The sequence below is a fragment of the Physella acuta genome, unplaced genomic scaffold (genome assembly GCF_028476545.2).
Source record: "Physella acuta isolate Inbredline_101_S28 unplaced genomic scaffold, ASM2847654v3 ptg000405l, whole genome shotgun sequence".
NCBI classification, from domain to species: Eukaryota; Metazoa; Mollusca; class Gastropoda; family Physidae; genus Physella; species Physella acuta.
In genome coordinates this window covers 96,511-121,131 of record NW_026731924.1, presented here as the reverse complement: position 1 = coordinate 121,131, position 24,621 = coordinate 96,511, and the positions used below count along the sequence as shown (strand labels likewise).

The 24,621-nt window shown below is 40.5% G+C and overlaps 1 protein-coding gene across 1 annotated transcript in view; it reads right to left on the bottom strand.

Annotated features, from left to right (window-relative positions):
• Nucleotides 1–1,049: 1,049 nt before the first annotated feature.
• The window catches only part of LOC131942419 (uncharacterized), a 38,368-nt gene continuing 14,796 nt past the window's right edge, over nucleotides 1,050–24,621 (bottom strand). Inside the window, exons 15-34 of the mRNA XM_059302297.1 lie at nucleotides 23,741–23,973; nucleotides 23,228–23,459; nucleotides 22,699–22,860; nucleotides 18,587–18,748; nucleotides 18,123–18,360; nucleotides 17,703–17,854; nucleotides 17,255–17,407; nucleotides 16,103–16,342; nucleotides 14,629–14,802; nucleotides 13,453–13,617; nucleotides 12,834–13,007; nucleotides 12,190–12,399; nucleotides 10,994–11,185; nucleotides 8,002–8,079; nucleotides 7,583–7,768; nucleotides 7,068–7,178; nucleotides 6,022–6,165; nucleotides 4,712–4,792; nucleotides 3,631–3,721; nucleotides 1,050–3,293 (exon numbers count right to left, since the gene is read on the bottom strand). Of these exons, the coding sequence (XP_059158280.1) occupies nucleotides 3,254–3,293; nucleotides 3,631–3,721; nucleotides 4,712–4,792; nucleotides 6,022–6,165; nucleotides 7,068–7,178; nucleotides 7,583–7,768; nucleotides 8,002–8,079; nucleotides 10,994–11,185; nucleotides 12,190–12,399; nucleotides 12,834–13,007; nucleotides 13,453–13,617; nucleotides 14,629–14,802; nucleotides 16,103–16,342; nucleotides 17,255–17,407; nucleotides 17,703–17,854; nucleotides 18,123–18,360; nucleotides 18,587–18,748; nucleotides 22,699–22,860; nucleotides 23,228–23,459; nucleotides 23,741–23,973 (3,218 nt within the window). The 3' untranslated portion in view covers nucleotides 1,050–3,253. The remainder of the gene's footprint in view (nucleotides 3,294–3,630; nucleotides 3,722–4,711; nucleotides 4,793–6,021; nucleotides 6,166–7,067; nucleotides 7,179–7,582; nucleotides 7,769–8,001; nucleotides 8,080–10,993; nucleotides 11,186–12,189; nucleotides 12,400–12,833; nucleotides 13,008–13,452; nucleotides 13,618–14,628; nucleotides 14,803–16,102; nucleotides 16,343–17,254; nucleotides 17,408–17,702; nucleotides 17,855–18,122; nucleotides 18,361–18,586; nucleotides 18,749–22,698; nucleotides 22,861–23,227; nucleotides 23,460–23,740; nucleotides 23,974–24,621) is intronic.

The following is a 24,621-nucleotide window of genomic DNA, read 5'->3' as shown; positions in this document are numbered from 1 at the left end:
TCTCACCAACCCACACACTTAACCTCACCAAACATCATCTCACCAACCCACACACTAAACCTCACCAAACAACATCTCTCCAACCCACACACTAAACCTCACCAAACACCATCTCACCAACCCACATAATGACGTGAACCTAACCAAAAGCCAACCCTTTGTACCTGCATCACAAAAAAAAAAAAATTAAAAAAAAAACTTCTAAATTTACTTCCTAGCTGACAGGGGTTGTGTTTGTAGCTAAAAATAGCTGTCAGGCTGTTGAATTGCATCCCACTCAAGTGTACTTGTTTTTTTATAAAATGTTTGTCACATGGTTACTGGGAATTTGTAAAGCAATCTTAGGGGGGTGGGGAGGGGGAGATAGTGAGAGAGAGAAAGTCATATATATATATATATATATTTTATATATATATATATATATATTATATATATATATATCTATCTATATATATATATATATATATATATATATATAGGCCTATATATATATATATATATATATATATGTGTGTGTGTGTGTGTGTGTGTGTGTGTGTGTGTGTAGAGAGAGTGAAAGGCATATATATATATATATATATATATATATATATATATATATATATATATATATATATATATATATGTGTGTGTGTGTGTGTGTGTGTGTGTGTGTGTGTGTAGAGAGAGTGAAAGGCATATATATATATATATATATATATATATATATATATATATATATATATATATATATATATATATATATATATATATATATATATATATATATATATATATATATATATATATATATATATATATATATATATATATATATATATATATATATATATATATATATATATATATATATATATATACCTATCACGAATGGACTGAAGCTGCAGCTGATTATTTCGCTAAAATCGGGAAAATGTTTTGTGCGAAAGATGATATTTAAAAATAGATACCGTGAATATCCTGGGCTGACCGGAAAAAAAATACCACCGACCTGTGTGGGAAATCATCTTAATGGAAATATAAATTAAACTCTGAGAATTGGATTTTTTTTAGAAATCTTTATTACTGGTATTGTTATTCGAAAATTGTGGTATAGTCCTAAATCAAATCGTTATCTAATGTTACGAACATACCACTTAATTGTGTGAAAGATGTTGTGGTATTTTGTTTGAGGTATAACACAAGTATAACACAATTATAACACAATTGTAGCACAATTATAACACAATTATAAGACAAGTATAAGACAAGTATAAGACAAGTATAAGACAAGTATAAGACAAGTATATGACAAGTATAACACAAGTATAACACAAGTATAACACAAGTATAACACAATTATGACAGGTGACTTTAATCAACGATAACCTACTTTTTTAAATTGAAATTTCGATTTTGAAAATCGCAATAACTGTGGTTTTAGAATTATTATTTGCATTAGAAATGTTTGACAATAATAGTCACATATATTTCAGACAAACTAGTTAGCATTTAAGTTTTAAAAAGTTTTATCCATTGTTATGTTGGGGTGGGGGCCACTTTGGATGACAATACGACTGATGTTAAGTACACAACTCACCGTACTCTCAATATACGACGTTTTCATTATAGCTAACGGCGGGGGGGGGGTTGTGGTAGGATGGTGGAGCATACAATTGCTAACCCAAAGGACTCGAGTTCGAATCCTGTGACTTGATGGATACCTGACTCACACAGGGAAAGCAAAGGCGGCTGGGTGTGGTGCTGACCATACAATCCCTTCACCTCTCTCATGAACCGTCACGTTCGAAAAGGTTATTTATTATTTGAAGCTAACACAAATGACCCTGTGGCGCCAAACAACACTGGGCAGCGTCTTGGTGTGGGAAAAAAACAGTTCTAGATCTCTTTCACAATCAATGTAAAGAAAAAAACTCAACTATAAATAAAATTGTTAATTGCATAATCAGAGCAGTACATAGTGCACGACATTTTGATAATTAGTTTCACAATATTTCAACCAAACCTAGTGAACATAATAAAATACAACAATATAATTTCGACAACAATTCACTTTTTCACAATAATAAACATTTCTATATGAAATATATACATCATAATAATAAAATGTGATAATATATTTAGTGATGATACAAAATCATGTTCAAGTAAGGAAATATAAGTTTGGAACAATTGATCAAAATAGACCAACTTTTTAAATTGAGTTTCTAATATACAATTTTTGTATTAAAAAATAGGCTCTAAGTATTGGTCAGGTGGTCATGTGGATAGAGGGTCAGGTGGTCATGTGGTCATGTGGTCATGTGGTCATGTGGTCATGTGGTCATGTGGTCAGGTGGTGGTGTGGTCAGGTGGTGGTGTGGTCAGGTGGTCATGTGGTCAGGTGGTCAGGTGGTCATGTGGTCAGGTGGTCATGTGGTCAGGTGGTCAGGTAGTCAGGTGGTCAGGTGGTCAGGTGGTCATGTGGTCAGGTGGTCAGGTAGTCAGGTAGTCAGGTGGTCAGGTGGTCAGGTGGTCAGGTGGTCAGGTAGTCAGGTGGTCAGGTGGTCAGGTGGTCAGGTGGTCATGTGGTCAGGTGGTCAGGTAGTCAGGTGGTCAGGTGGTCAGGTGGTCAGGTGATCATGTGGTCATGTGGTCAGGTGGTCAGGTGGTCAGGTTGTCAGGTGGTCATGTGGTCAGGTGGTCAGGTGTTGATGTAGTCATGTAGTCAGGTGTTGATGTGGTCATGTGGTCAGGTGGTCAGGTGGTCAGGTGTTGATGTGGTCATGTGGTCAGGTGGTCAGGTGGTTAGGTGGTCATGTGGTCAGGTGGTCAGGTGGTTATGTGGTCAGGTGGTTAGGTGGTCATGTGGTCAGGTGGTCAGGTGGTCATGTGGTCATGTGGTCATGTGGTCAGGTGGTCAGGTGGTTATGTGGTCAGGTGGTCATGTGGTCAGGTGGTCATGTGGTCAGGTGGTCAGGTGGTTATGTGGACAGGTGGTGATGTGGTCAGGTGGTCAGGTGGTCAGGTGGTTATGTGGTCATGTGGTCAGGTGGTCAGGTGGTCAGGTGTACAGGTGGTTATGTGGTCAGGTGGTCAGGTGGACAGGTGGTCATGTGGTCAGGTGGTCAGGTGGACAGGTGGTCATGTGGTCGGATGGTCGTGTGGTTATGTTGTAAAAAAATCAGGTGACCGAGTGGACAGGGGTAGGACAGACACACGTGTCAGACGACTGACAGACAGTTTACATGGTCAGCAGCTGCTGTTAAAACCATCACTGGAAGCTGTCCACTAGATGCTGTCTTTGTTTCATCCTTCAATGTAAAAGGTCGAATTACTCAATCATACAATCATAGGTGTGTAACAGGTCGAGTTATTCAATCATACAATCATAAGTGTGTAAAAGGTCGAATTTCTCAATCATACAATCATAGGTGTGTAAAAGGTCGAATTATTCAATAATACAATCATAGGTGTGTAACAGGTCGAGTTATTTAATCATTCAATCATAGGAGTGCAAAAAGTCGAATTATTCAATCATAACTATGTAAATCCTTTTTTTTTTAAATCTTGCGGCTATGTTAGTAAATATTTGCTAGTTTCAGACGTACAACTTACTTTCTATTTGCTAGTTTCTGACGTACAACTTACTTTCGGTAAATGACGACAGTGATTATAATGACGACAACAAGGACAACAACTCCAACAGAAACGGAAACAGCAACAGTCAGGGTCTGGTCGTCTGGAAAATTTGAAATAGAAACATTTTGACTCGATAAATAAACATTGAAACATTATTCCAGTATCTAATGGCGTTAAACATATTTTTGTGTTAGCTACGCAAATATTGTTTTGATGTATATCTCAAGTGTAGAATAATAAGGTATTTTATTACTACAAAATAATCTTTGAAATTAAAATAAAAGCAAGATAGACACAAAATATATTTTATCAAAAAGATTAATTTTTCAGTTTTACATTAACCGTTATAAATTAGAAAAAAAAAATCTTTTACATTTTTAACCAATTTAGGTAGCATACTTTTTAGTACACATTAATTCAGTCGCGAGTTATCCTACTGTGTACACCATCCCATCTACACGTTCACACTATACCCATTTTAGGAAGCTACTATTTGTATGTATCATCGTGCCTGTATTTGTGTCGCTTATCTGGTCGAATAATGGTCCTTGTTGTGATTATGTGGATAGCGGTCAGACCCTTCGGGGTTCAGAGGTCAAGCCAGCCAGCGTCTTCCGTGCACAAGCTGTGTTAGTGGTCTGCCATGATAGCTCTATTTTTGTAGCGCTGATTGACAGAAGTGTTTGCAGGTCAGACTTGATGCATGGAGGGCGAGGCGATTTGTTGCCGTGTGAATTTGTAGGTTTGAATCCCATTGGGTTAAAAATCTCTGTCTCTACTTGTTCTATATTCTGTATATTCTGTATATTCTGTACCTTTGTCTACCCTTAGCGTTGAAATATAACTTTCTATTTACATTGCTATTGGCTTTGTACTGTAATCTTTTCTGGTATGGTTTAGTTGTAATGTTTGGACAGTGGCATATTGGTATGGGAATAGAGTGTTGAATTCATTCAGGTTAACGGGTTTGAACCCATAGAAGCTCCCTGAGTTCATCCAGCTGTAATAGGTACCTGACTTGGATCTACCAAGCTGTAATGGGTAACATGATTAAATGAGATATGCATAAGAGAAAAATAATTTGATATACCTGATGTGCCATCTTTTAATGTCGTCACTTGTGTCTCAGATGTTCCAGATGTTATCCAGCCTGGTGCTGTTGCATTCAGTTCTAGAACACACAGAACGTTTGACACAAATGTCAACTTTTGACACACAGGACAACGACACACCTAAGTCAACTGTTGACACACCGGACAACTATTGACACACCTAAGTCAACTATTGACACACTGTGACCTACTTAGGTCTTGTATTCTTTTTTAGTTTACATTTATTACCCAACCATGAATGACCTGTGGTGTAATCACCGGTGTTTTTCCATTGTTTCAAGAAAGACATATACCCGGTACTTTTCCATCACGAGTTGTGGTGTAATCCTTCTATAATTACGATTGGTTGACTCGGACATGTTTCCAAAGTTGATGAAATCCATGCGCAGAACCCTTTCTGGGCAGCCGACCGCAGCAGTCCATAGCAGCCGACCGCAGCAGTCCATAGTAGCCCAGATCAGTCATTCTGAGAGAGGTGGCCGTATGAGCCGCCATATTGTACTTTGTAGTTTTAAGCAGCATTTTCCCTTATTACTTGTGGTTTTAAGTAATATTGTGTGATTTAAGTAGTGTCGTATAAGCTGTGGTGATTTTCATAAGTGCCATCTCCTGTGATAGTGTAACATAGTGTTTTTTCTTCAATTTGTAAGTTGGGTTTTCGTTATTCTACTCATTCATTTTATTCTGTATAAAGCTAGAGTCTTATCTTGAATTTGTACACATATTAAAAGTTATATATGGATTAAATGTGTTGTTGGTATCAGGAGTTCCTCGAGTGTATCCCCTAGACGTTAAGTACGAGTCCTCGTGAACTGTTGTGCCAGCTACCTTTTATAGGGCTTTAAGCCATCTGTGTATAACGAACCCGGGTACGTTCGCCAGCTCTGTGGCTGATAGAGTGGTGTTTGTAACAACACCCAAGTCAATTATGGACACACACAAGACAACTTTTGACACACGAGTCACTTTTCGACACACGTAAGTCAACTGTTCACACACCCAAGTCAACTATTGACACACACACAAGTCAACTTTTGACACACAGGACAACTTTTGACAGCCAACACAACTTTGAAACAAATGTTAACTATTGACACACAAGACAGCTTTTGACACACACAAGTCAACAATTGACACACCCGAGTCAACAATTGACACACACAAGTCAACTATTGACACACAAGTCAACTATAAACACAGACGAGTCAATTACCAACACACGAACTTAATGTAAGAGTGAAGATTTATCTCTAACGTGTAGTATTGTAGCTGTGGTGCCTTGATTTACCTGTGCTATTGTCAACATCTGTCACCTGTGTGACGTCAGTGCCCACGTCCCCGTCATATACCGGTGGGAAGATGTCTTCGTACAAAACAGGTGTGGATGTGCACTCATCCATGGAGTAGGCGCCAACACCGGAAGTCGTCGTGTCTGAGATGTGTAAGGAAACCACAAGTAAACTACAAACACACCTATCAGGTCTTTAAGGTTGTCCGTTAAATACACAGTCCAACACACCTATCAGGTGTTTAAGGTCGTCTCTAGATATATCTTATTTATAAATTAAATTGTGTGCAGGAATATATTTTTACAGTAGGCTATTTGTAAATATTTTAAAAATGAGTTATATTGATTACTTAAGTAAATAAATATTATTCTTAACTCAAATTTTATTAATTGTATTTAGGAACGCTGTTGTATAACAGTTTAAATTATTAATTTGACATTCAAATTTACTTTCAAACGACCTAAAACTTTGAAAGATAATGACCGTTAAGTTACAACTTTGACCAGTACTGACCGTTAAGTTACAACTTTGACCAGTACTGACCGTTAAGTTACAACTTTGACCAGTATTGACCGTTAAGTTACAACTTTGACCAGTATTGACCGTTAAGTTACAACTTTGACCAGTATTGACCGTTAAGTTACAACTTTGACCAGTACTGACCGTTAAGTTACAACTTTGACCAGTACTGACCGTTAAGTTACAACTTTGACCAGTACTGACCGTTGGACACAACTGACCAGTACTGACCGTTGGACACAACTTTGACCAGTACTGACCGTTAAGTTACAACTTTGACCAGTACTGACCGTTAAGTTACAACTTTAACCAGTACTGACCGTTAAGTTACAACTTTGACCAGTACTGACCGTTGGACACAACTGACCAGTACTGACCGTTGGACACAACTTTGACCAGTAATGACCGTTAAGTTACAACTTTGACCAGTACTGACCGTTAAGTTACAACTTTGACCAGTACTGACCGTTAAGTTACAACTTTGACCACTACTGATCGTTAAACTACAACTTTGACCAGTACTGACCGTTTGGACACGGCAAACACTCGGACATCTTGGCCTGGTCCTGGTAAAAACCTTTCTCACACAGCAGACATGAGCCGTTTCCGGTGGAGTAACTTCCGGCTGGGCAGTCGACTGAGGACACAAATTAGTGAATTCATACATAAAGATACGCCACACAAAACACATACATAAAAAAAAAACACTTACATCACATAACACATAACATTAATCCACACGCTACATCAAGCCACACACCCCACACCACACAGACCCACATACCACACAAACCCACACACCACACAGACCCACACCACACAGACCCACATACCACACAAACCCACACACCACACAGACCCACATACCAGACAAACACACAGACCCACACACCACACAGACCCACACACCACACAAACTCACACACCACACAAACCCACAAAACACAAACCCACACACCACACAAACCCACACACCACACAAACCCACAGCCCACGCAAACTCACACACCACACAAACCCACACAACACAAACCCACACACCACAGAATCCATGTAAAAGCCCCGATCCTTCTTGACACGTCACCACCGCCTGAAAGGTCTCCACGTGACCTTTGAACTCGACCCCGTCCACGACAGGCGAGAACAAAGTCTCGTTCTTGTCCGAGATCTCCTTGACCATCTTCTCCAGCGTGTACAGGTGCTCCATCTGGCGTTCTGCTTCTTCTTCTGTGGAGCAGACAAATCCTTGGGATACAAATATAGGCCAAGATGGCGGAGCTCAACTGCGCATCAAACTAGCCTTGGTATGGTCATTTAAAAAAAGTGAAGTTAAGTTGAAAAATTTAGGTAAATGAAGTCGGATCTAGAACATAGACATAAAGCCAACAGTTGGCTGAAATTTAATTTCGACACATAGAGACAGGTAGAGATGGTAGATAACCAGTAAAATCTTTAAGTACCAGAAAGCTGACTAAAGTAGTCGGCCTTGACATCATCGTAACCCAGCACCTCAAGGTCAACCGTCATGACCACAGCACCTGGGGATATAAAATAGGGAGTAGGTAGAGCAGTCTTTCTTTCTCCCCCCCCCCTTCTTTCACAATGTATATATATATCTATCTATATACTACTAAAAGTCAACTTTGTTTACATGTTTGAATATTTATTTGTTTGCCTGATCGAAAATTGTGATATGTTCGACTCTATCTGGAAAGCTGTAAAATGGTATGCAGGTAGAGAATAATTTTTTAATGCAGACAGACTGTTGATCACAAATTTATTTAAAGACGTTAATTAATTTATTGATTTATTCCTACGCAGAATAACCCATTTTTTTTTAAAATGTTAAAACCTTGACTAAACTTTGTGGGAATAGTGACGTCACAGGTTTTTGTTTACTCTTTAGTACAATAAAATGGCGGCGTCTATTGAAGAAAATTGCGTTCCCATTCAAAAGTTTAACGCGTTCTAAATCTAATTTTCTGTCGGTCATAGCTTTAACAATACGTCCGTTTGCTGTATTTATTACGTTCCAACACTTATATCAATTTTCAACTGTCTTTTTCATTTAGTTTTACGATAAATTTCTCTAGATCTAAAGATCAGCTATCGAAGGAAATTTATGAATCTAGCCTAGATCTAGATCTAGCCTAGATGTAGGTCACTAGATTCAATGTAAATTCTACATCTAGAATCTATTTCAGGCCTTAATTATTTTATATAAATCTTTGTTTGGCTTATTTAAGATAAAATTTAATTTGAAAGTTAGTACTACTAGACTTATTTTTAGATCTAGATCTAGAATCTATACGCGTAAATAAAGTTGCATAAGGAGACACATAGTATAGTATAAAAATTCACTTGTGACGTCACGAGTAAATAGCTAAAATGGTAGCGTAGTCAGCTCTCATGCAGGAGGCACGGGTTCTAGACCAATATGTCAATGAAATTTTTTTTTTCAATTTTTTTTTTTAGATGTGAATGATAACGTTGCCTATCTGAACTTGGCAAGATACAGGGCAGGTGAAGTAGAGTTCATCTGTTTCTTTGTCCTAAGCATATGAATGGATAGTGTGGTCAGATACATGCTCGGCTGGAATCGTTTTTTAAACGATAAAAACATGTTGTCTGAGACTTGGCGGGACACTGGGCAGGTGAAGTAGAGTTGAGTAGGTCACCTATGAAGTTAGTATATGAAGGGATAGTCCGAAATCGGTGTTTTCGGTGTTTTTAAAAGATAAAAAACATATTTTTGAATGTGGGGTCTGTTTTTTGTGACGATAAGTGACACTGCAGTAGCGTAGCGAGGAGGGGGGGGGAGCGGGAGGGGGAGGGGAGGCGGGGGGGGGGGAAGGAGAGGTGGAGGGGGGGCGGGGGGGGACGACATATGTTCGGGCGCCAAAATGGTTTGGAAAAATAAATTGAAAGGTTGAGGGGGGTTCAAATCGAAAGTTTGAGTGGGGGGGGGGGGGGGGTTGCACATCAAAAGTTTGAGGGGGGGTTGAAAATCGAAATCTTGGGGGGGGGGGGGTTCAAATCGAAAACTTGGCCCCGGGCGCCGGGAAGGGTCGCTATGCCTCTGAGTGACAGACGTGATGTTTTTTGATGGATGACCCCCGAAACCCACAGTTATCCAACGGATGACGGGTATTCTAGTATATATATATATATATATATATATATTTGTATTTGTATTTGTATTTGTATTTGTATTTGTATTTGTATTTGTATTTGTATTTGTATTTGTATTTGTATTTGCATTTGCATTTGCATTTGCATTTGCATTTGCATTTGCATTTGCATTTGCATTTGCATTTGCATTTGCATTTGCATTTGCATTTGCATTTGCATTTGCATTTGCATTTGCATTTGCATTTGCATTTGCATTTGCATTTGCATTTGCATTTGCATTTGCATTTGCATTTGCATTTGCATTTGCATTTGCATTTGCATTTGCATTTGCATTTGCATTTGCATTTGCATTTGCATTTGCATTTGCATTTGCATTTGCATTTGCATTTGCATTTGCATTTGCATTTGCATTTGCATTTGCATTTGCATTTGCATTTGCATTTGCATTTGCATTTGCATTTGCATTTGCATTTGCATTTGCATTTGCATTTGCATTTGCATTTGCATTTGCATTTGCATTTGCATTTGCATTTGCATTTGCATTTGCATTTGCATTTGCATTTGCATTTGCATTTGCATTTGCATTTGCATTTGCATTTGCATTTGCATTTGCATTTGCATTTGCATTTGCATTTGCATTTGCATTTGCATTTGCATTTGCATTTGCATTTGCATTTGCATTTGCATTTGCATTTGCATTTGCATTTGCATTTGCATTTGCATTTGCATTTGCATTTGCATTTGCATTTGCATTTGCATTTGCATTTGCATTTGCATTTGCATTTGCATTTGCATTTGCATTTGCATTTGCATTTGCATTTGCATTTGCATTTGCATTTGCATTTGCATTTGCATTTGCATTTGCATTTGCATTTGCATTTGCATTTGCATTTGCATTTGCATTTGCATTTGCATTTGCATTTGCATTTGCATTTGCATTTGCATTTGCATTTGCATTTGCATTTGCATTTGCATTTGCATTTGCATTTGCATTTGCATTTGCATTTGCATTTGCATTTGCATTTGCATTTGCATTTGCATTTGCATTTGCATTTGCATTTGCATTTGCATTTGCATTTGCATTTGCATTTGCATTTGCATTTGCATTTGCATTTGTATTTGTATTTGTATTTGTATTTGTATTTGTATTTGTATTTGTATTTGTATTTGTATTTGTATTTGTATTTGTATTTGTATTTGTATTTGTATTTGTATTTGTATTTGTATTTGTATTTGTATTTGTATTTGTATTTGTATTTGTATTTGTATTTGTATTTGTATTTATAATTATAATTACTTATCGATTGTTACCAAACCCACCTGTTGATCGCTTCCTGCCACACCTTCTCTCAGACTTGATGACGTAACCACATTTGTTTTCCCTCCTACACTCCAGGTCACCTATTCGATTACTCATCGCCTCCTCAAACTGTTCTGGGGACGGGCTGTCGTTACAGTTGACGTCAATGGTCACAGTTATCTGTGGCTTGATCGACTGGGGGATTTTCCTGTCTGAGTAGAGAGTCAGAGGTTTTAGGGTGGGGAGTCAGAGGTTTTAGGATGGTGAGTCAGAGGTTTTAGGGTGGGGAGTCAGAATTTTAAGATGGGGAGTCAGAGGTTATAGGGTGGGGAGTCAGAATTTTAAGATGGGGAGTCAGAGGTTTTAGGGTGGGGAGTCAGAGGTTTTAGGGTGGGGAGTCAGAGGTTTTAGGGTGGAGTCAGAGGTTTTAGGGAGGGGAGTCAGAGGTTTTAGGGTGGGGAGTCAGAGGTTTTAGGGAGGGGAGTCAGAGGTTTTAGGGTGGGGAGTCATAGGTTTTAGGGTGGGAAATAGGGTTTTAGGGTGGGGAGTCAGAGGTTTTAGGGTTTTTTTTAACGATCGCTGTTTAAAGAAATGTAAAAATCAACAATTCAATTTGATGTGTTCAATATCTCAATGTTTTAAGTTAGGAACGACCTCTCAATTAGACTTGGAAACTTGTACACAAATCGTTGAGCAAGCAATGTATAGATTAAAGATCCACTGCAGTGGGAAGTTATAACTTCCCCAACATTTGGCTAAAAGCATATGGGTATTGTTTGACAGGAATCCTGCATGACGTGCATCTTACATGCAGTCTAACAGGTACCCTACAAGACACGCCCCCTACCTGTGCAGTCTAACAGGTACCCTGCAAGACACGCCCCCTACCTGTACAATCTGACAGGTACCCTGCAAGACACGCCCCCTACCTGTACAATCTGACAGGTACCCTGCAAGACACGCCCATTACCTGTACAGTCTGACAGGTACCCTGCAAGACACGCCCCCTACGTGTGCAGTCTCACAGGTACCCTACAAGACACGCCCCCTACCTGTGCAGTCTGGCAGGTACCCTGCAAGACACGCCCCCTACCTGTGCAGTCTGGCAGGTACCCTGCAAGACACGCCCCCTACCTGTGCAGTCTGACAGGTACCCTGCAAGACACGCCCCCTACCTGTACAGTCTGACAGGTACCCTGCAAGACACGCCCCCTACCTGTGCAGTCTGGCAGAATTCCCACCGGGTTGACCACCGTCTGCTGTGACCAGGTGTAGTTGGTGGCGAACCCACAGATGAAGATGTTGTCGACGTCCTCCACGATAGCCATGCCAGGCTTGCACACGATGTTGCAGCTGGTCATGTCGCCGTCTTGGTTGGTACAGTTCCAGGACTTCCAGTTAGTTCTTGGCTCTGGTACTGGACACACTGGTGGGCAGAGATCACGTGACTCACATGACATACTATAGGACATCACGTGACTTACAGGACACACAAGGGGACATCACGTGACTGACAGGACACACTAGAGGACATCACGTGACTGACAGGACACACAAGGGGACATCACGTGACTGACAGGACACACTAGAGGACATCACGTGACTTACAGGACACGCTAGAGGACATCACGTGACTGACAGGACACGCTAGAGGACATCACGTGACTGACAGGACATTACTAAATAACATCATGTGACTGAAAGGACACACTAGGGGACAGAAATCACGTGACTGACAGGACACACTAGAGGACATCACTTGACTGACAGGACACTCTGGTGGACATCACGTGAGTGACAGGACATACTAGAGGGCATAACGTGACCCGACACAGTAAAACACGTTTTGGAAATTTTTACCTCTACACGTCTGCTCATTGCACGTCCGGCTCTCCCTGGCCAGTGAGTGAGTACACGGCTGTCCGCCATTTTTGGGAGGAGGGTTGTCACATGCACGTGACCTAGAGGACACGCCCCCACCACACGATGCTGAGCACTCAGACCACGGTGACCAGTGGCCGAACTGACCGTTCACTTCATGAGAAAACAAAAGCAGGTATACATTTTAATTGACAGTTCTTGTAAAAAATGCATTAAAAACGTAGTAATAAAAAGCTTATATGTAATAATGTACTAAAAGGGAGAAAATAAATGATTTTCCTTATATACATAATAATACACTACTAATTAAAAAGCTATTTAAAAAGCATGGGTAACTATAGTATCTATTAGATAACTTTACTAATATTTAGGAAGAGACCCACGCTTATCTTTATATAAGATCATCGGTAGTGTCATAAATGCGGCTAAGTCCAGGATATGGGTATGTACTGGGACAGTACCAGATCTAGAGCTAGTGTACAACTACAATCAGACACTAGCCAAGATAGTTTTACAGCTAGAAAATGACTTGAAGTAATACTCGGTTACATTAACTAGCTAACATCAGCCTCTACAAATGGTCCAGTACCAACCTTACCTGGACATCCGGGTAAGTTCAACAATCGATAGACATGCGCAGGGCCCCTGCACTTTGACCCGCCATTTTGAGCCTCGGTTTTGTTTTTGTTTCGAATGCGGATTTCAAAACCTCTTCCGCAAGTTACTTCCGGTTTCCATGGCGACCATGTTCCCCATTGACAATCTGAAACAAGCATTACAAAATTGTCTATGCTTCCGTTTGATTGTTGCTACTCTACATCACATGTTTTTATATACCTTTACTCGTATTTGTTGCTAATTTACAACATTAATATTTCAATGTAACATCTCGTCACGTGGCTCTCAGACAAGTATATAAAAAAAATAATTATAAATAATTTTCTTTTTTAAAAACCCACGTTTTCTGATTGAACTTTTACTTTTACTTCGGCGCCCCACGTTTTTCATTTTTTTGTCATAATGCGCACGCAGTTTGCGATCGCTTATAGTTGAGTGATCGCTTGCATTATTGTGATGTATAGCATTGATTTATACTTTTTAGTTCAATCAGAAAACGTAGGTTTTTAAAAAAAAATAATGATAATTATTTTCTACTTTTTAGTCTTTGTCTGTTTGTTTACATTCAAATCTTGCTATCGATTTTATCTTCTCGCATTCACTTTTTTTTTGGGTAAACGAAGACAAACACTCACAAAGGACGAACACAAAGATAAAAGGGACTTATACCAGGCATGACACGTTTATTATTCAGGATCAGCTGGAGGTTCGTTCTTTCTGCTTAGCAAGACGAGAGGTCCTTTCTTGTTCTGTCTCAATCGCACGAGCAGTAGCATGACGCACTTTTGCTTTACGAGAGACACTTTGTTTGTTTTTCTGTCTCCATCGCTAAAGCTGCAGATTTTCGGTTTCGATCTTTTTCAAGGGAAAGTACCGAACTTTGTTTTTATCAAATTACAATTACTAGGTTATGTCCATTTTTTTGGTACAAATCAATAGGAGTCTAAAATGATCAATAAAATTTTTCCATGGATCAATTTTGTAATAATAATAATTGAATATTGTATTGTCATCGGAAACAAAGCTTCCCTGAAAATTTCAGCGCGCTAGCTGACTGGGAAGTGCCCGACATTTTGATCGCAAGATTTGATGGAAAAACAAACAGACGCGAAAGCAAGTTAAAGAAAACGTGGGGAAAAAAAACCATGTGACTTACTGGAGCAGTTGGTGATACAAACTTCTTCCTCGTGACCTTCACCGTGGCAGACTTTTCCGTCTCCTCGGGGAGCGGGGTTGTTACACTCCCTCGTCCTTGACCTTGTTCCCGACTCACACGTGACGGAACACTCTGACCACTCGCCCCAGTTGCCCCAGTGGCCGTCTATTGTTTCTGTTTAGGGGGGAGATAAGTTCAATGGTCATAGGGGAGATAAGTTCAATGGTCAGAGGGGAGATAAGTTCAATGGTCACAGGGGAGATAAGTTCAATGGTCATAGGGGAGATAAGTTCAATGGTCATAAGGGAGATAAGTTCAATGGTCATAGGGGAGATAAGTAGTTCAATGGTCACAGGGGAGATAAGTTCAATGGTCATAGGGAAGATAAGTTCAATGGTCATAAGGGAGATAAGTTCAATGGTCAGGAGATAAGTTCAATGGTCATAGGGGAGGTAAGTTCAATGGTAATAGGGGAGATAAGTTCAATGGTCATAGGTGAGATAAGTTCAATGGTCAGGAGATAAGTTCAATGGTCATAGGGGAGGTAAGTTCAATGGTAATAGGGGAGATAAAAGTGTTAGAAATTACGACGTTGTAATTATATAAGTGACGAGCCGACCCGCGGCATAACATACGCCGCTATTTAGTTGTTTTTTCTACTTTTCAGTAATTCATAATTTGTTAATTCGACAGTACCAACGCTGAAACTGAAAATATTTCTTTAAAACACTATAAGTAGCACGTTAAGGACGATAACCCCCCCCCCCCCTCCTTCCCCCCCCCCCCCCCCCCAACGTTTAAAATCATTTCAAACTAAATTATCTGCCCCTAATAGCCGTCACTAAACCCGACTCCACGAAGGTAAACATAGCGTGAACCACAGCTCTCTAAGACCGTGTAGGGGTGGGGATGGTAGGGAGCGCGTTTACAGCTTGTTTTGTAGCGTCTCCCAGAAGAGAATTATATATATAGATACTAAGGAATTGCTAATTTTAGAAATACACGTGAAAAGTTTTAAATTGTATTTAAGGAGAGATAGTTAAAGCACTGTTTGATGGGAGATAAAGATATCGTCCAGATAAGGTTAGGCAACTATTTCAGTGATACAGAAGGATAAACGGCTATGATCAGATTTATGAAATGTTTTTAAAGGGGAAATAATCGGATCAAATACGTGGAGTATTGGAAAATAGCTTTGATAACTATAAAAGACGGGAAATATTATTATATTAGAGTAACAATTACAAGGGTTAACGTGGAATTAGAGACAATGGTATTGTCGTAGGGACCAATGTGCTCTCTTGATGTCGATATTTATATTAAAATAATTTTAAGCTAAACCTTTCTGCTAGTTTTTTAAAACTTATTTCTTGATATCCAGTTAATTTCTTGACTGAGCAAATTTCTTGAATTTCAGCTAATTTATCGATTTCTAGCTGATTTCTGTAATTAATTTACATGACCAAAAACATACCACGCCTTTGCTTGCACAGGACGCCATAATATCCAGGTGCACATTGACACCTGTACATGTTGTCCTCTGGCATGTTGACACAGGTGGCGCCGTTAGCACACACGTTGTCTGCACAAAAGTCTGGAGCCACCTGGCACCGATCCCCGGACCACGGCGTGTGACACACGCACTGAAGCGTGTCCAGACCAGAGATACAAGTACCGTGTTGGCCACACGGCTCGCCCTCACACATGTTCACGTCTGAAATAAAGTGGGAGTTATGTCCCCTAAACTTTCTGGAACATACTTATATAACTTCACTACGTTGATGAAATTGCACGTATAAGTGTTATATCAAATTTGCAGTTCTTTTTCAACTTTTTTTGCCATTTCCGCTAACCGGGAATGGAATTTATTGTACTTTTTGTTTTTCAAAAGCTCATAACTTGATAACTGTTTCATGGAGTAATTTTCATTGACCAAAAGTAATACTTTACGCTTTTTGCAATTTCTAAAAAAAAAAAATACTCCTATAAAGTACTAATATTCTAACTTGAGTACCGTTACAGCTTTATACAGGAAAAAAAATGTGGTTAGGAACGTTACGGGCAGTTAGATAATGACCTACTATCTCAATGCTAAAGTGTTTTTGTTTTGTATTTTTGCCAACCACATTTTCCACCAGTAACTCGTCACCACAATTAGTCTCTGGTGTTATTTTAGCGAGGATCTTCTAGCACATTTTGGGACTTTAATAATACATACGGTGTTGGTGTATCAATGTAGCAACAAGAATATCAAATTAAAATTTACATCGTTTTGAAAATAAGTTAGTATAAGTTAATATACTATAGTCAATTGTTAAGCATATTTTTAAATTATAATATATTTGTAGTATACAGTCGTAAAGAAGAAAAAACCGTTGGACGTTATAAAGAAATATTTCCACAATTCTCAAGGGAAGGTGAGGTTTTGTGGAAAAGCATGTACCTGCAAGCTGTAGTGTCTCAAGTTCGGTCCGCGTGCTAAAAACATTTGGTCCCCTAAGCCAAATCAGCTCTAGTGGGTACCTGACTTAAATTGGGTAAAGTCTTTTCCCGAGATTTAACAAGAGGAACTAAGCCCTTTTGCTCTTGAGGAATCAGCTCTGAAATACACTTTGTATTTACTTACCATTGCACGTGCTGGGAGAAAGGGCAAGAAACTCCCAAGGTTTTCTGGCCAGTAGATTTGTCTTGACCTTCTTGTGACAGGAAGTGGCCAACTCTCGGAGCTGGAGCTCTGTGTAGAAGCTGGTGGTCAGCTGGAGGCCACTCACTACCACAGCTGTGGACACACATGTTGCTTGTTATCGTTTGAATGTTGCTTGTTATCGTTTGAACGTTATTGTAACAAACACACTAACACGACCTCGTTTTCAACATTTATAAAATTGAAATCTGCATTTACGTTACATTTTGATTTACAAAGCATTTACATCATCCTTTTAGGTAAACTATTAAAGCCATTCACCAATAAGAAATATCGGCCTTATATGTATATATTACCTACAATTGACGACAACATTTGAAACCTACTAGTCTGACGAAATCTTCTAAAACCTCCAACCCATAAAACCTACCGTTAACACCATCTTGGTTTGACCTGCCAAAAGTGAGAGACTTCTGGAACAAATCCGTCACGTGCAAACCTGACCTCTCGTCGGTTAGAAAACCGTTGACATACAGGTAGACGGTGCCAGACGTGTAGCAGACGGCTATATGGTTCCATTTTCTATCAGCGGATGTTTCAAAGAAAAATCAAGTATGGAAGAAATTTGACAAATCAAGTATCGAAGAAATTTGAGCAATATTTCAAAAAGAAAAACAATAAAATATAGAAATGCTTTATAACTGAAAATTATTACAGTCATTTAAAATACATTATTATATAATTACTAGAAGATTTCTTAGTTTATTGAAAATTACAAGTAAATAGTATAGTCTAGATTAACTGCTGTCATTGTAAAAACGGTTGAGGTTTCGTTTGTTTATTCTCCCACCTGATAACTTTCAACCCTCCAATGTCCCTCTGTTCATGTATGGCTAGAATTATTTTGTCCAGGGCTAAAAATGCTGCAGTAGAGTTGTCCTGGTCTGACCCCAGTGAGAAGGTCAATGATGACGTCATAAGTGTCGAGGCCGAGGTGACCCAGGTCATGAAGGTGAAGGTCGTTGGAATTTTGTCAAATATTTGTATGGCTGCCTGGGAGGTGGTCTCGCTAAGTCGGGTGTTGAAAACTGGAGGAAAATTTGAAACGACAAAAAGAAATTTTAAAAACTTGCTTATGAATAAATTGAAAATAAAATATCAGTACTACTTATTCCTTTAATTCCTAAAATATTCAGGTATTTAGAAGTCTTAAACTGAAAAAAATGAAACAACAGAGACTCTCAAACTAGAGGCAGAGTCAAGGTCACATGACGGTCTCCTAGACTCCAGGACGTTGGCTCGTTGGTTACTCACACAAACACTCATCAACGCTGGTCGTTCCCATAGCAACGGTGGACATGCTGTACGGACAGAGGTCACATGACGTCATCCCATATTTGGATTGGTACGAGCCAACTGGGCAAGGGTCACACGCCTGGATTCCATTGTGGGAAAACTGGCCAGGTCTACAGAGGTCTGTAAAAAATAGTTTTGTAACAGAAAATGTGGGAATAGACAGTACGTTATTTGGTTAACGGCTAAGTGAATGTAAGCCCTGCTAGGGGGGGATACCTTAAAATCTACCCTTCTAGGCTTAACTAACTAATCTGTCCGGTCAGTGCAACCGTGGTAGAACCCACAGTGGTTAAACCCTAACCTTAGTCTAAATAATAAGCTACTAAAATAAAACAAAACTTTTAACAATTTAATAAAATTTATTGCATGGAACCAAAAGTTATAAAAAAAGAACAGATAAAAACTGACAAAACAGAACCAAACGAAACAAACTTTTTACATCAAACAAAACACCCAATTTCGGACTACGTCCAGGACTACGACGAACACAAACACAAAATAAATATGGCTGGATGGTGCGAATTTGCTATTCTTTTCACCCGATGACCAGAGAGACTGCCTGCTCCCTTCACCGCAGCTTTACACACAAAAAAACAGAGTTGAACAAGCCGGAACCCGACTTCCACACACCTCACACGCTACACGTAAACAAATAGTCCCTAATTCACGGATAACAAACCAAACACGACGAAACATGCAACAGAATATTATAAAAAGACACTTACTATAAACAATGACAACAATATAAACGAAATATATATAAACTAGCTATAACCAGGGACATAAACAGTGAGACAGCGGCGCCATAATACGGGACTACACAACTAAAAAATACGAACAATTTACGACATGAAACGAAACGATACATTCGCCTTCTAAGTTACAAATAATAAAAATACACTCCAGCCGCTCACATACACGCCCCCTAAAGCTTGCGGTCACCGCAAGCTAACAAACTTGAAAAAAACAGCCCACAGGGCATAATCATAAATGTTACAAAAAACTTTGCAGGAAGAACTTGCAAAAAAATCAGCCCACCGGGCACAATCATAAATTTTACAAAAAAACAATCTTTGCCAGAAAATCAGCCCACAGGGCATAATCATACATGTTACAAAAAACAAAACTTTGCAAAAGAACTTGCAAAAAAATCAGCCCACAGGGCACAATCACAAGTCTAGCCTACTAGGGACTCTGCGCTCCCTGACCGACCTACGCAGAGGTATGTCAGGTACTGTGGGGTTACCGGCTGCTCTGGTCCCCGGCAATTGGACCTTATAAATTATGTGGCTGTAGCCTGGAGTAGCCGGCGGTATCACTTTGACCGGCCTTGGGGAGGGTGGTTGAGCCCTGGGAGGCACATATCTGGTAATCTGGGTGCTTGCCACCCGGCGGGTGCCAGAAGGGCCATCTTTCTTTTTAATGGCGTAACACCCGCCGGTGATCGGAGGTACTTCGACCACGACATAAACTGTCGGGTCGTCCAGGTCTGCCATTTTGCGTCTGCCTAGTGGGGGTTGTCTCAGAAGGACCAGATCGCCTATGGCCAGTTCAGCTACATGTGTTTTTTTGACCTGCTTGTCCTTCTTGTTTGACTCTGTCTGGGGGCATTCCCCAGCACCACCACCCGGTGCCTTAATTAAGGATGGGTTAGGTGGACCCATTGCCTCTAGTTCCTCAGATTGATCCACCTTTATACTGGTTATGCTGGCGCGTAGGCAGGAGGTTGGGCCTGATACCACTGACGGATCTGGGTGAAAAGGTTGGTCTAATGGCTGTACCACCTTGTCGTCCTTCATTCTGGGGTCTCCTTTCGTCGCCTGAATGGTTGGTACACTCTTGGCAGGCACCAGAGTCCTTTCGTGGGGGCGGAGGACCTTGTCCCCTCGCCATACCTTCGGTGTCACCCCTGGAGGCTTGATCAGGTGGGCCAATGTGGTCAGGTCCTGGAGAACGTTCATGCCCAACAAGCAGGGTGGAGCTGAGCCACCCACTGGATCCTTTATCACAAGGAACCCCTTGTCGCGTATTTCTTCCTTATTGACCTCCAGGTCAGTAATAAAATAGCCATTGTATGGGATGGCCAACCCATTTGCTGCCCTCAAGGACAGGGGTGTGTCTGTTCTTAGGATAATGTTCTTGAGGCTCCTGTTACAAAATGTTTCAGTGACCGTGCTGACTTGTGAACCACTGTCTATAACGGCCGTCACCGGTACACCTTGTAAATACACAGTCAGGGTGGGGCACTGTCCAGCCAGCTTGTGAATGGTGGAGCTTAGGCTCTGCCCACCAGCAGTAGTAAGACTCTGAATCACTGCGGCCTCCTGCTTCTTTGAGTTTCGACAATTGCGGGCGAGGTGACCTTGCTGGTTACAATTGTAACACATTCTTGTTTCCGCCTCTGGACGTCGGCGGGGTACCCTTCGGCTAGATGACACTTGAGGGTTCTGTGCCAACTGAGTCAACAGTGCCGATAGCTGCTCTGCGAGCTTGTCCACCCTGTCTTCCAGCTTAGACCTGGGCAGGGTGGGTTCTTCCTTGGGGCGGGCATGTAGAGCTGCCACATAGGCAGGTTCTGTCCCTGGGTCCTCGTCTCCAGACCATCGAATGGCCGCATCCCGTATGGCCAGGAAGGGGATCTTAGGGTCCCTGAAAACTAGTTCTTGCAACTGACGTCTGACTGAGGACTGGCTCAGCTTTTCCATAAACTGGTCCCTTAGGAACTCAGCATTCGTCTGAGGGACCTGCAGGGTGCCCTGTCGGGCAACAAGGGCCTTGAAGGCCCTGTGCAGGCGGTGCGAGTAGGCCCTCACCGACTCGTGTTGGCCCTGCACAACCATTTGGAGTTGCGCCATTAGCTGGGAGACGCTCCTCTTCTCCCCATAGACTTCTCGGAGGAGCCTGATGGAGGCCTCTGGGTCACGTTGCAGGTCATCTCCCCTGCAGCTCAGTTCTTCTCTCACAGCTTCCCCCAGGTACTGCCAGAGAAGGTCCTTCCTCTCTTCCACTGAGACGTCTCTTCTGGCCCTCCAGAGAGACTGGACCTCGTCAATGAATCGTTCCACCTCATAGCCGTGGCTGTCCCCATGAAACTTCCGGATGAGGATCTCCCTGGGTGGAACGATGCTGATGGTTTGTGCCACCTCCGCCATCTCGTCCGAATTGGGTGTTAAGACTACAAACAATTCCTACGCTAAACAAAAACTAAACACATATGGTTCCATAAAGGGCCTATCAAAACAAAAAAATTTAACTAAGCTACACCTAGCCCTAGCAAAAAAACAAAAATTTAACTAGACTAAAGCACTGACCCCACTCGTGCTACCAATTTGTAAGCCCTGCTAGGGGGGGATACCTTAAAATCTACCCTTCTAGGCTTAACTAACTAATCTGTCCGGTCAGTGCAACCGTGGTAGAACCCACAGTGGTTAAACCCTAACCTTAGTCTAAATAATAAGCTACTAAAATAAAACAAAACTTTTAACAATTTAATAAAATTTATTGCATGGAACCAAAAGTTATAAAAAAAGAACAGATAAAAACTGACAAAACAGAACCAAACGAAACAAACTTTTTACATCAAACAAAACACCCAATTTCGGACTACGTCCAGGACTACGACGAACACAAACACAAAATAAATATGGCTGGATGGTGCGAATTTGCTATTCTTTTCACCCGATGACCAGAGAGACTGCCTGCTCCCTTCACCGCAGCTTTACACACAAAAGACAGAGTTGAACAAGCCGGAACCCGACTTCCACACACCTCACACGCTACACGTAAACAAATAGTCCCTAATTCACGGATAACAAACCAAACACGACGAAACATGCAACAGAATATTATAAAAAGACACTTACTATAAACAATGACAACAATATAAACGAAATATATATAAACTAGCTATAACCAGGGACATAAACAGTGAGACAGCGGCGCCATAATACGGGACTACACAACTAAAAAATACGAACAATTTACGACATGAAACGAAACGATACATTCGCCTTCTAAGTTACAAATAATAAAAATACACTCCAGCCGCTCACATGAAGAGCTGACCGTACCCAAACACAGAGCTTCTGACGTGGCCATCTCAGCTTGTGTCACTGTATTGTTAGGACATGGTGTACAGCTGAAGGAAATGTCCTGGTCCTGGTATGTGTCTTTAGGACAAACTCTACAGCTGTTGGTTGTGTTGTCGTACATGTGGCCAGGACCACACCCAGCTGAAAAAAATCCGGACATTACAGTTTATCAACAATCTGGTTGTAGAATCTTGCATTGTTAGCACTTGAAATAAATGACTTAATATCGAAGTGCAGAAATAGATCTAAGCAAGACACAATATACGTATTGAAACTAACTAGAGGAGTACCAGGGACCGGTAAGAGGGGGGGGGGCTGTAACACTTAGTAATTCGTCTGTATGTGTGCGTGTGTGTGAGTTATGAGTGCTTGTGTGTGTGTTTGTGATTGATGATTGTGTGTGTGTGTGTGATGAGTGCGGTTTAGTATCTGTATGATCATCTGGCTTTAGAATATTTCTGGGGCTAGTCAGTCATGAGTAACGAAGGACAGAAACCTTCCCACTCACCACAGAACGTTGTGGAGTAGATGAACTTTGTACCCGGCTGTTGGCAGACGTACGTGACGCCACTGGAGGCAAAACTCTGGTACTCTCCTATCTCTGGGATCTGGAACTGGCCCGAACCTTCTAGATCGTACAGTGTCTCGTCTAGTGAATTCACCAAGTTCTGGTAGTGGTTTAACGTTTCTGAAGGCTCTGTTTCTTCGCCAGGTAGTCCAAGGTCGATGGTCACGGTAATCTGTTGGTTACATAAGGCCAGTTACATGCTGGTTACACATGGTCAATTACATGTTGATTACATATGGTCAATTACAAGCTAGTTACATACGGTAAATTACATGTGGATTACATATGGTCAATTACATGCTGGTTACATATGGTCAATTACATGTTGGTTACTTATGGTCAATTATTACTTCATATTTTAAAATAAATTTGAAGCTACACTAGTGTAAAAAAAACATTGACAAAAAACGCCATGTTAAGCCAGATGTGTCGCAATGATGGACACGCCCCCACCTGGTACATGACAGATGTGGCATCTCTCCTCCCCCTGTTCCTGCCAGTGCCGTGACCACACGTGACCCGGATGTCAGACAGCTTACAGCCAGACTCGGCACACTCGCTCATCAGCCCGCTCTTGTTGAGCCGTGAGAGAAAAAGTTGTTTAATCTCCTCGTTAGTGACGTCACATGAACTCGTGAAGTACGTGAACTCCGTCTCCACCCTCGCACCGGAATATGCTATTCCAGCTGTCGATAAAATTAGTGAGTACACAAAAGCTCTGTATTGGCAGACACAAACCCAACTACACCTACAGGTAAATACACACTTTTAATTTTGCTGTTAGTTTCACTATTTTACAAAAGTTACATGCCCGTTTGTTTGGAAAAAAATGAAATGAAATCTTTATTTAACTGTCAAAAAATGTGTGATATTGTCTAGAAATAAACCGAGAGTGATCTCCCCTAAACTTACTCGAATATTCTAATATAACACTACGTGGGATGGCAACTCGGAATATAGACATGATTTTTGTTTACTTAAACTTTTAAAAATATAATAAAATCTAGTAGAAAAAAGAATTGCGCACCAAGCGAACGCCAAAACAAAAAGTGCATAATAGTGCGCAATATTATTAGTACTTTATAAATTTACATACGTTTTTTTGAGAAATCGGAAATAGCGTAAATTAGTACTTCCGGTCAAAGGAAATTGCTCAAAATTTGACAGAAGGTAGAGAATTAGATCTTTTACTTACATGTGAAATTTCATTTATCTATCTGAAATAATACTCAAGTTATATGCTTTTGAAAAATTCAATGTAGAAAAAGTACCACTTCCGTTTATCGGAAATCGCTCAAAAGTTGAAACGGATCTACGATTTTGATAAAATACTT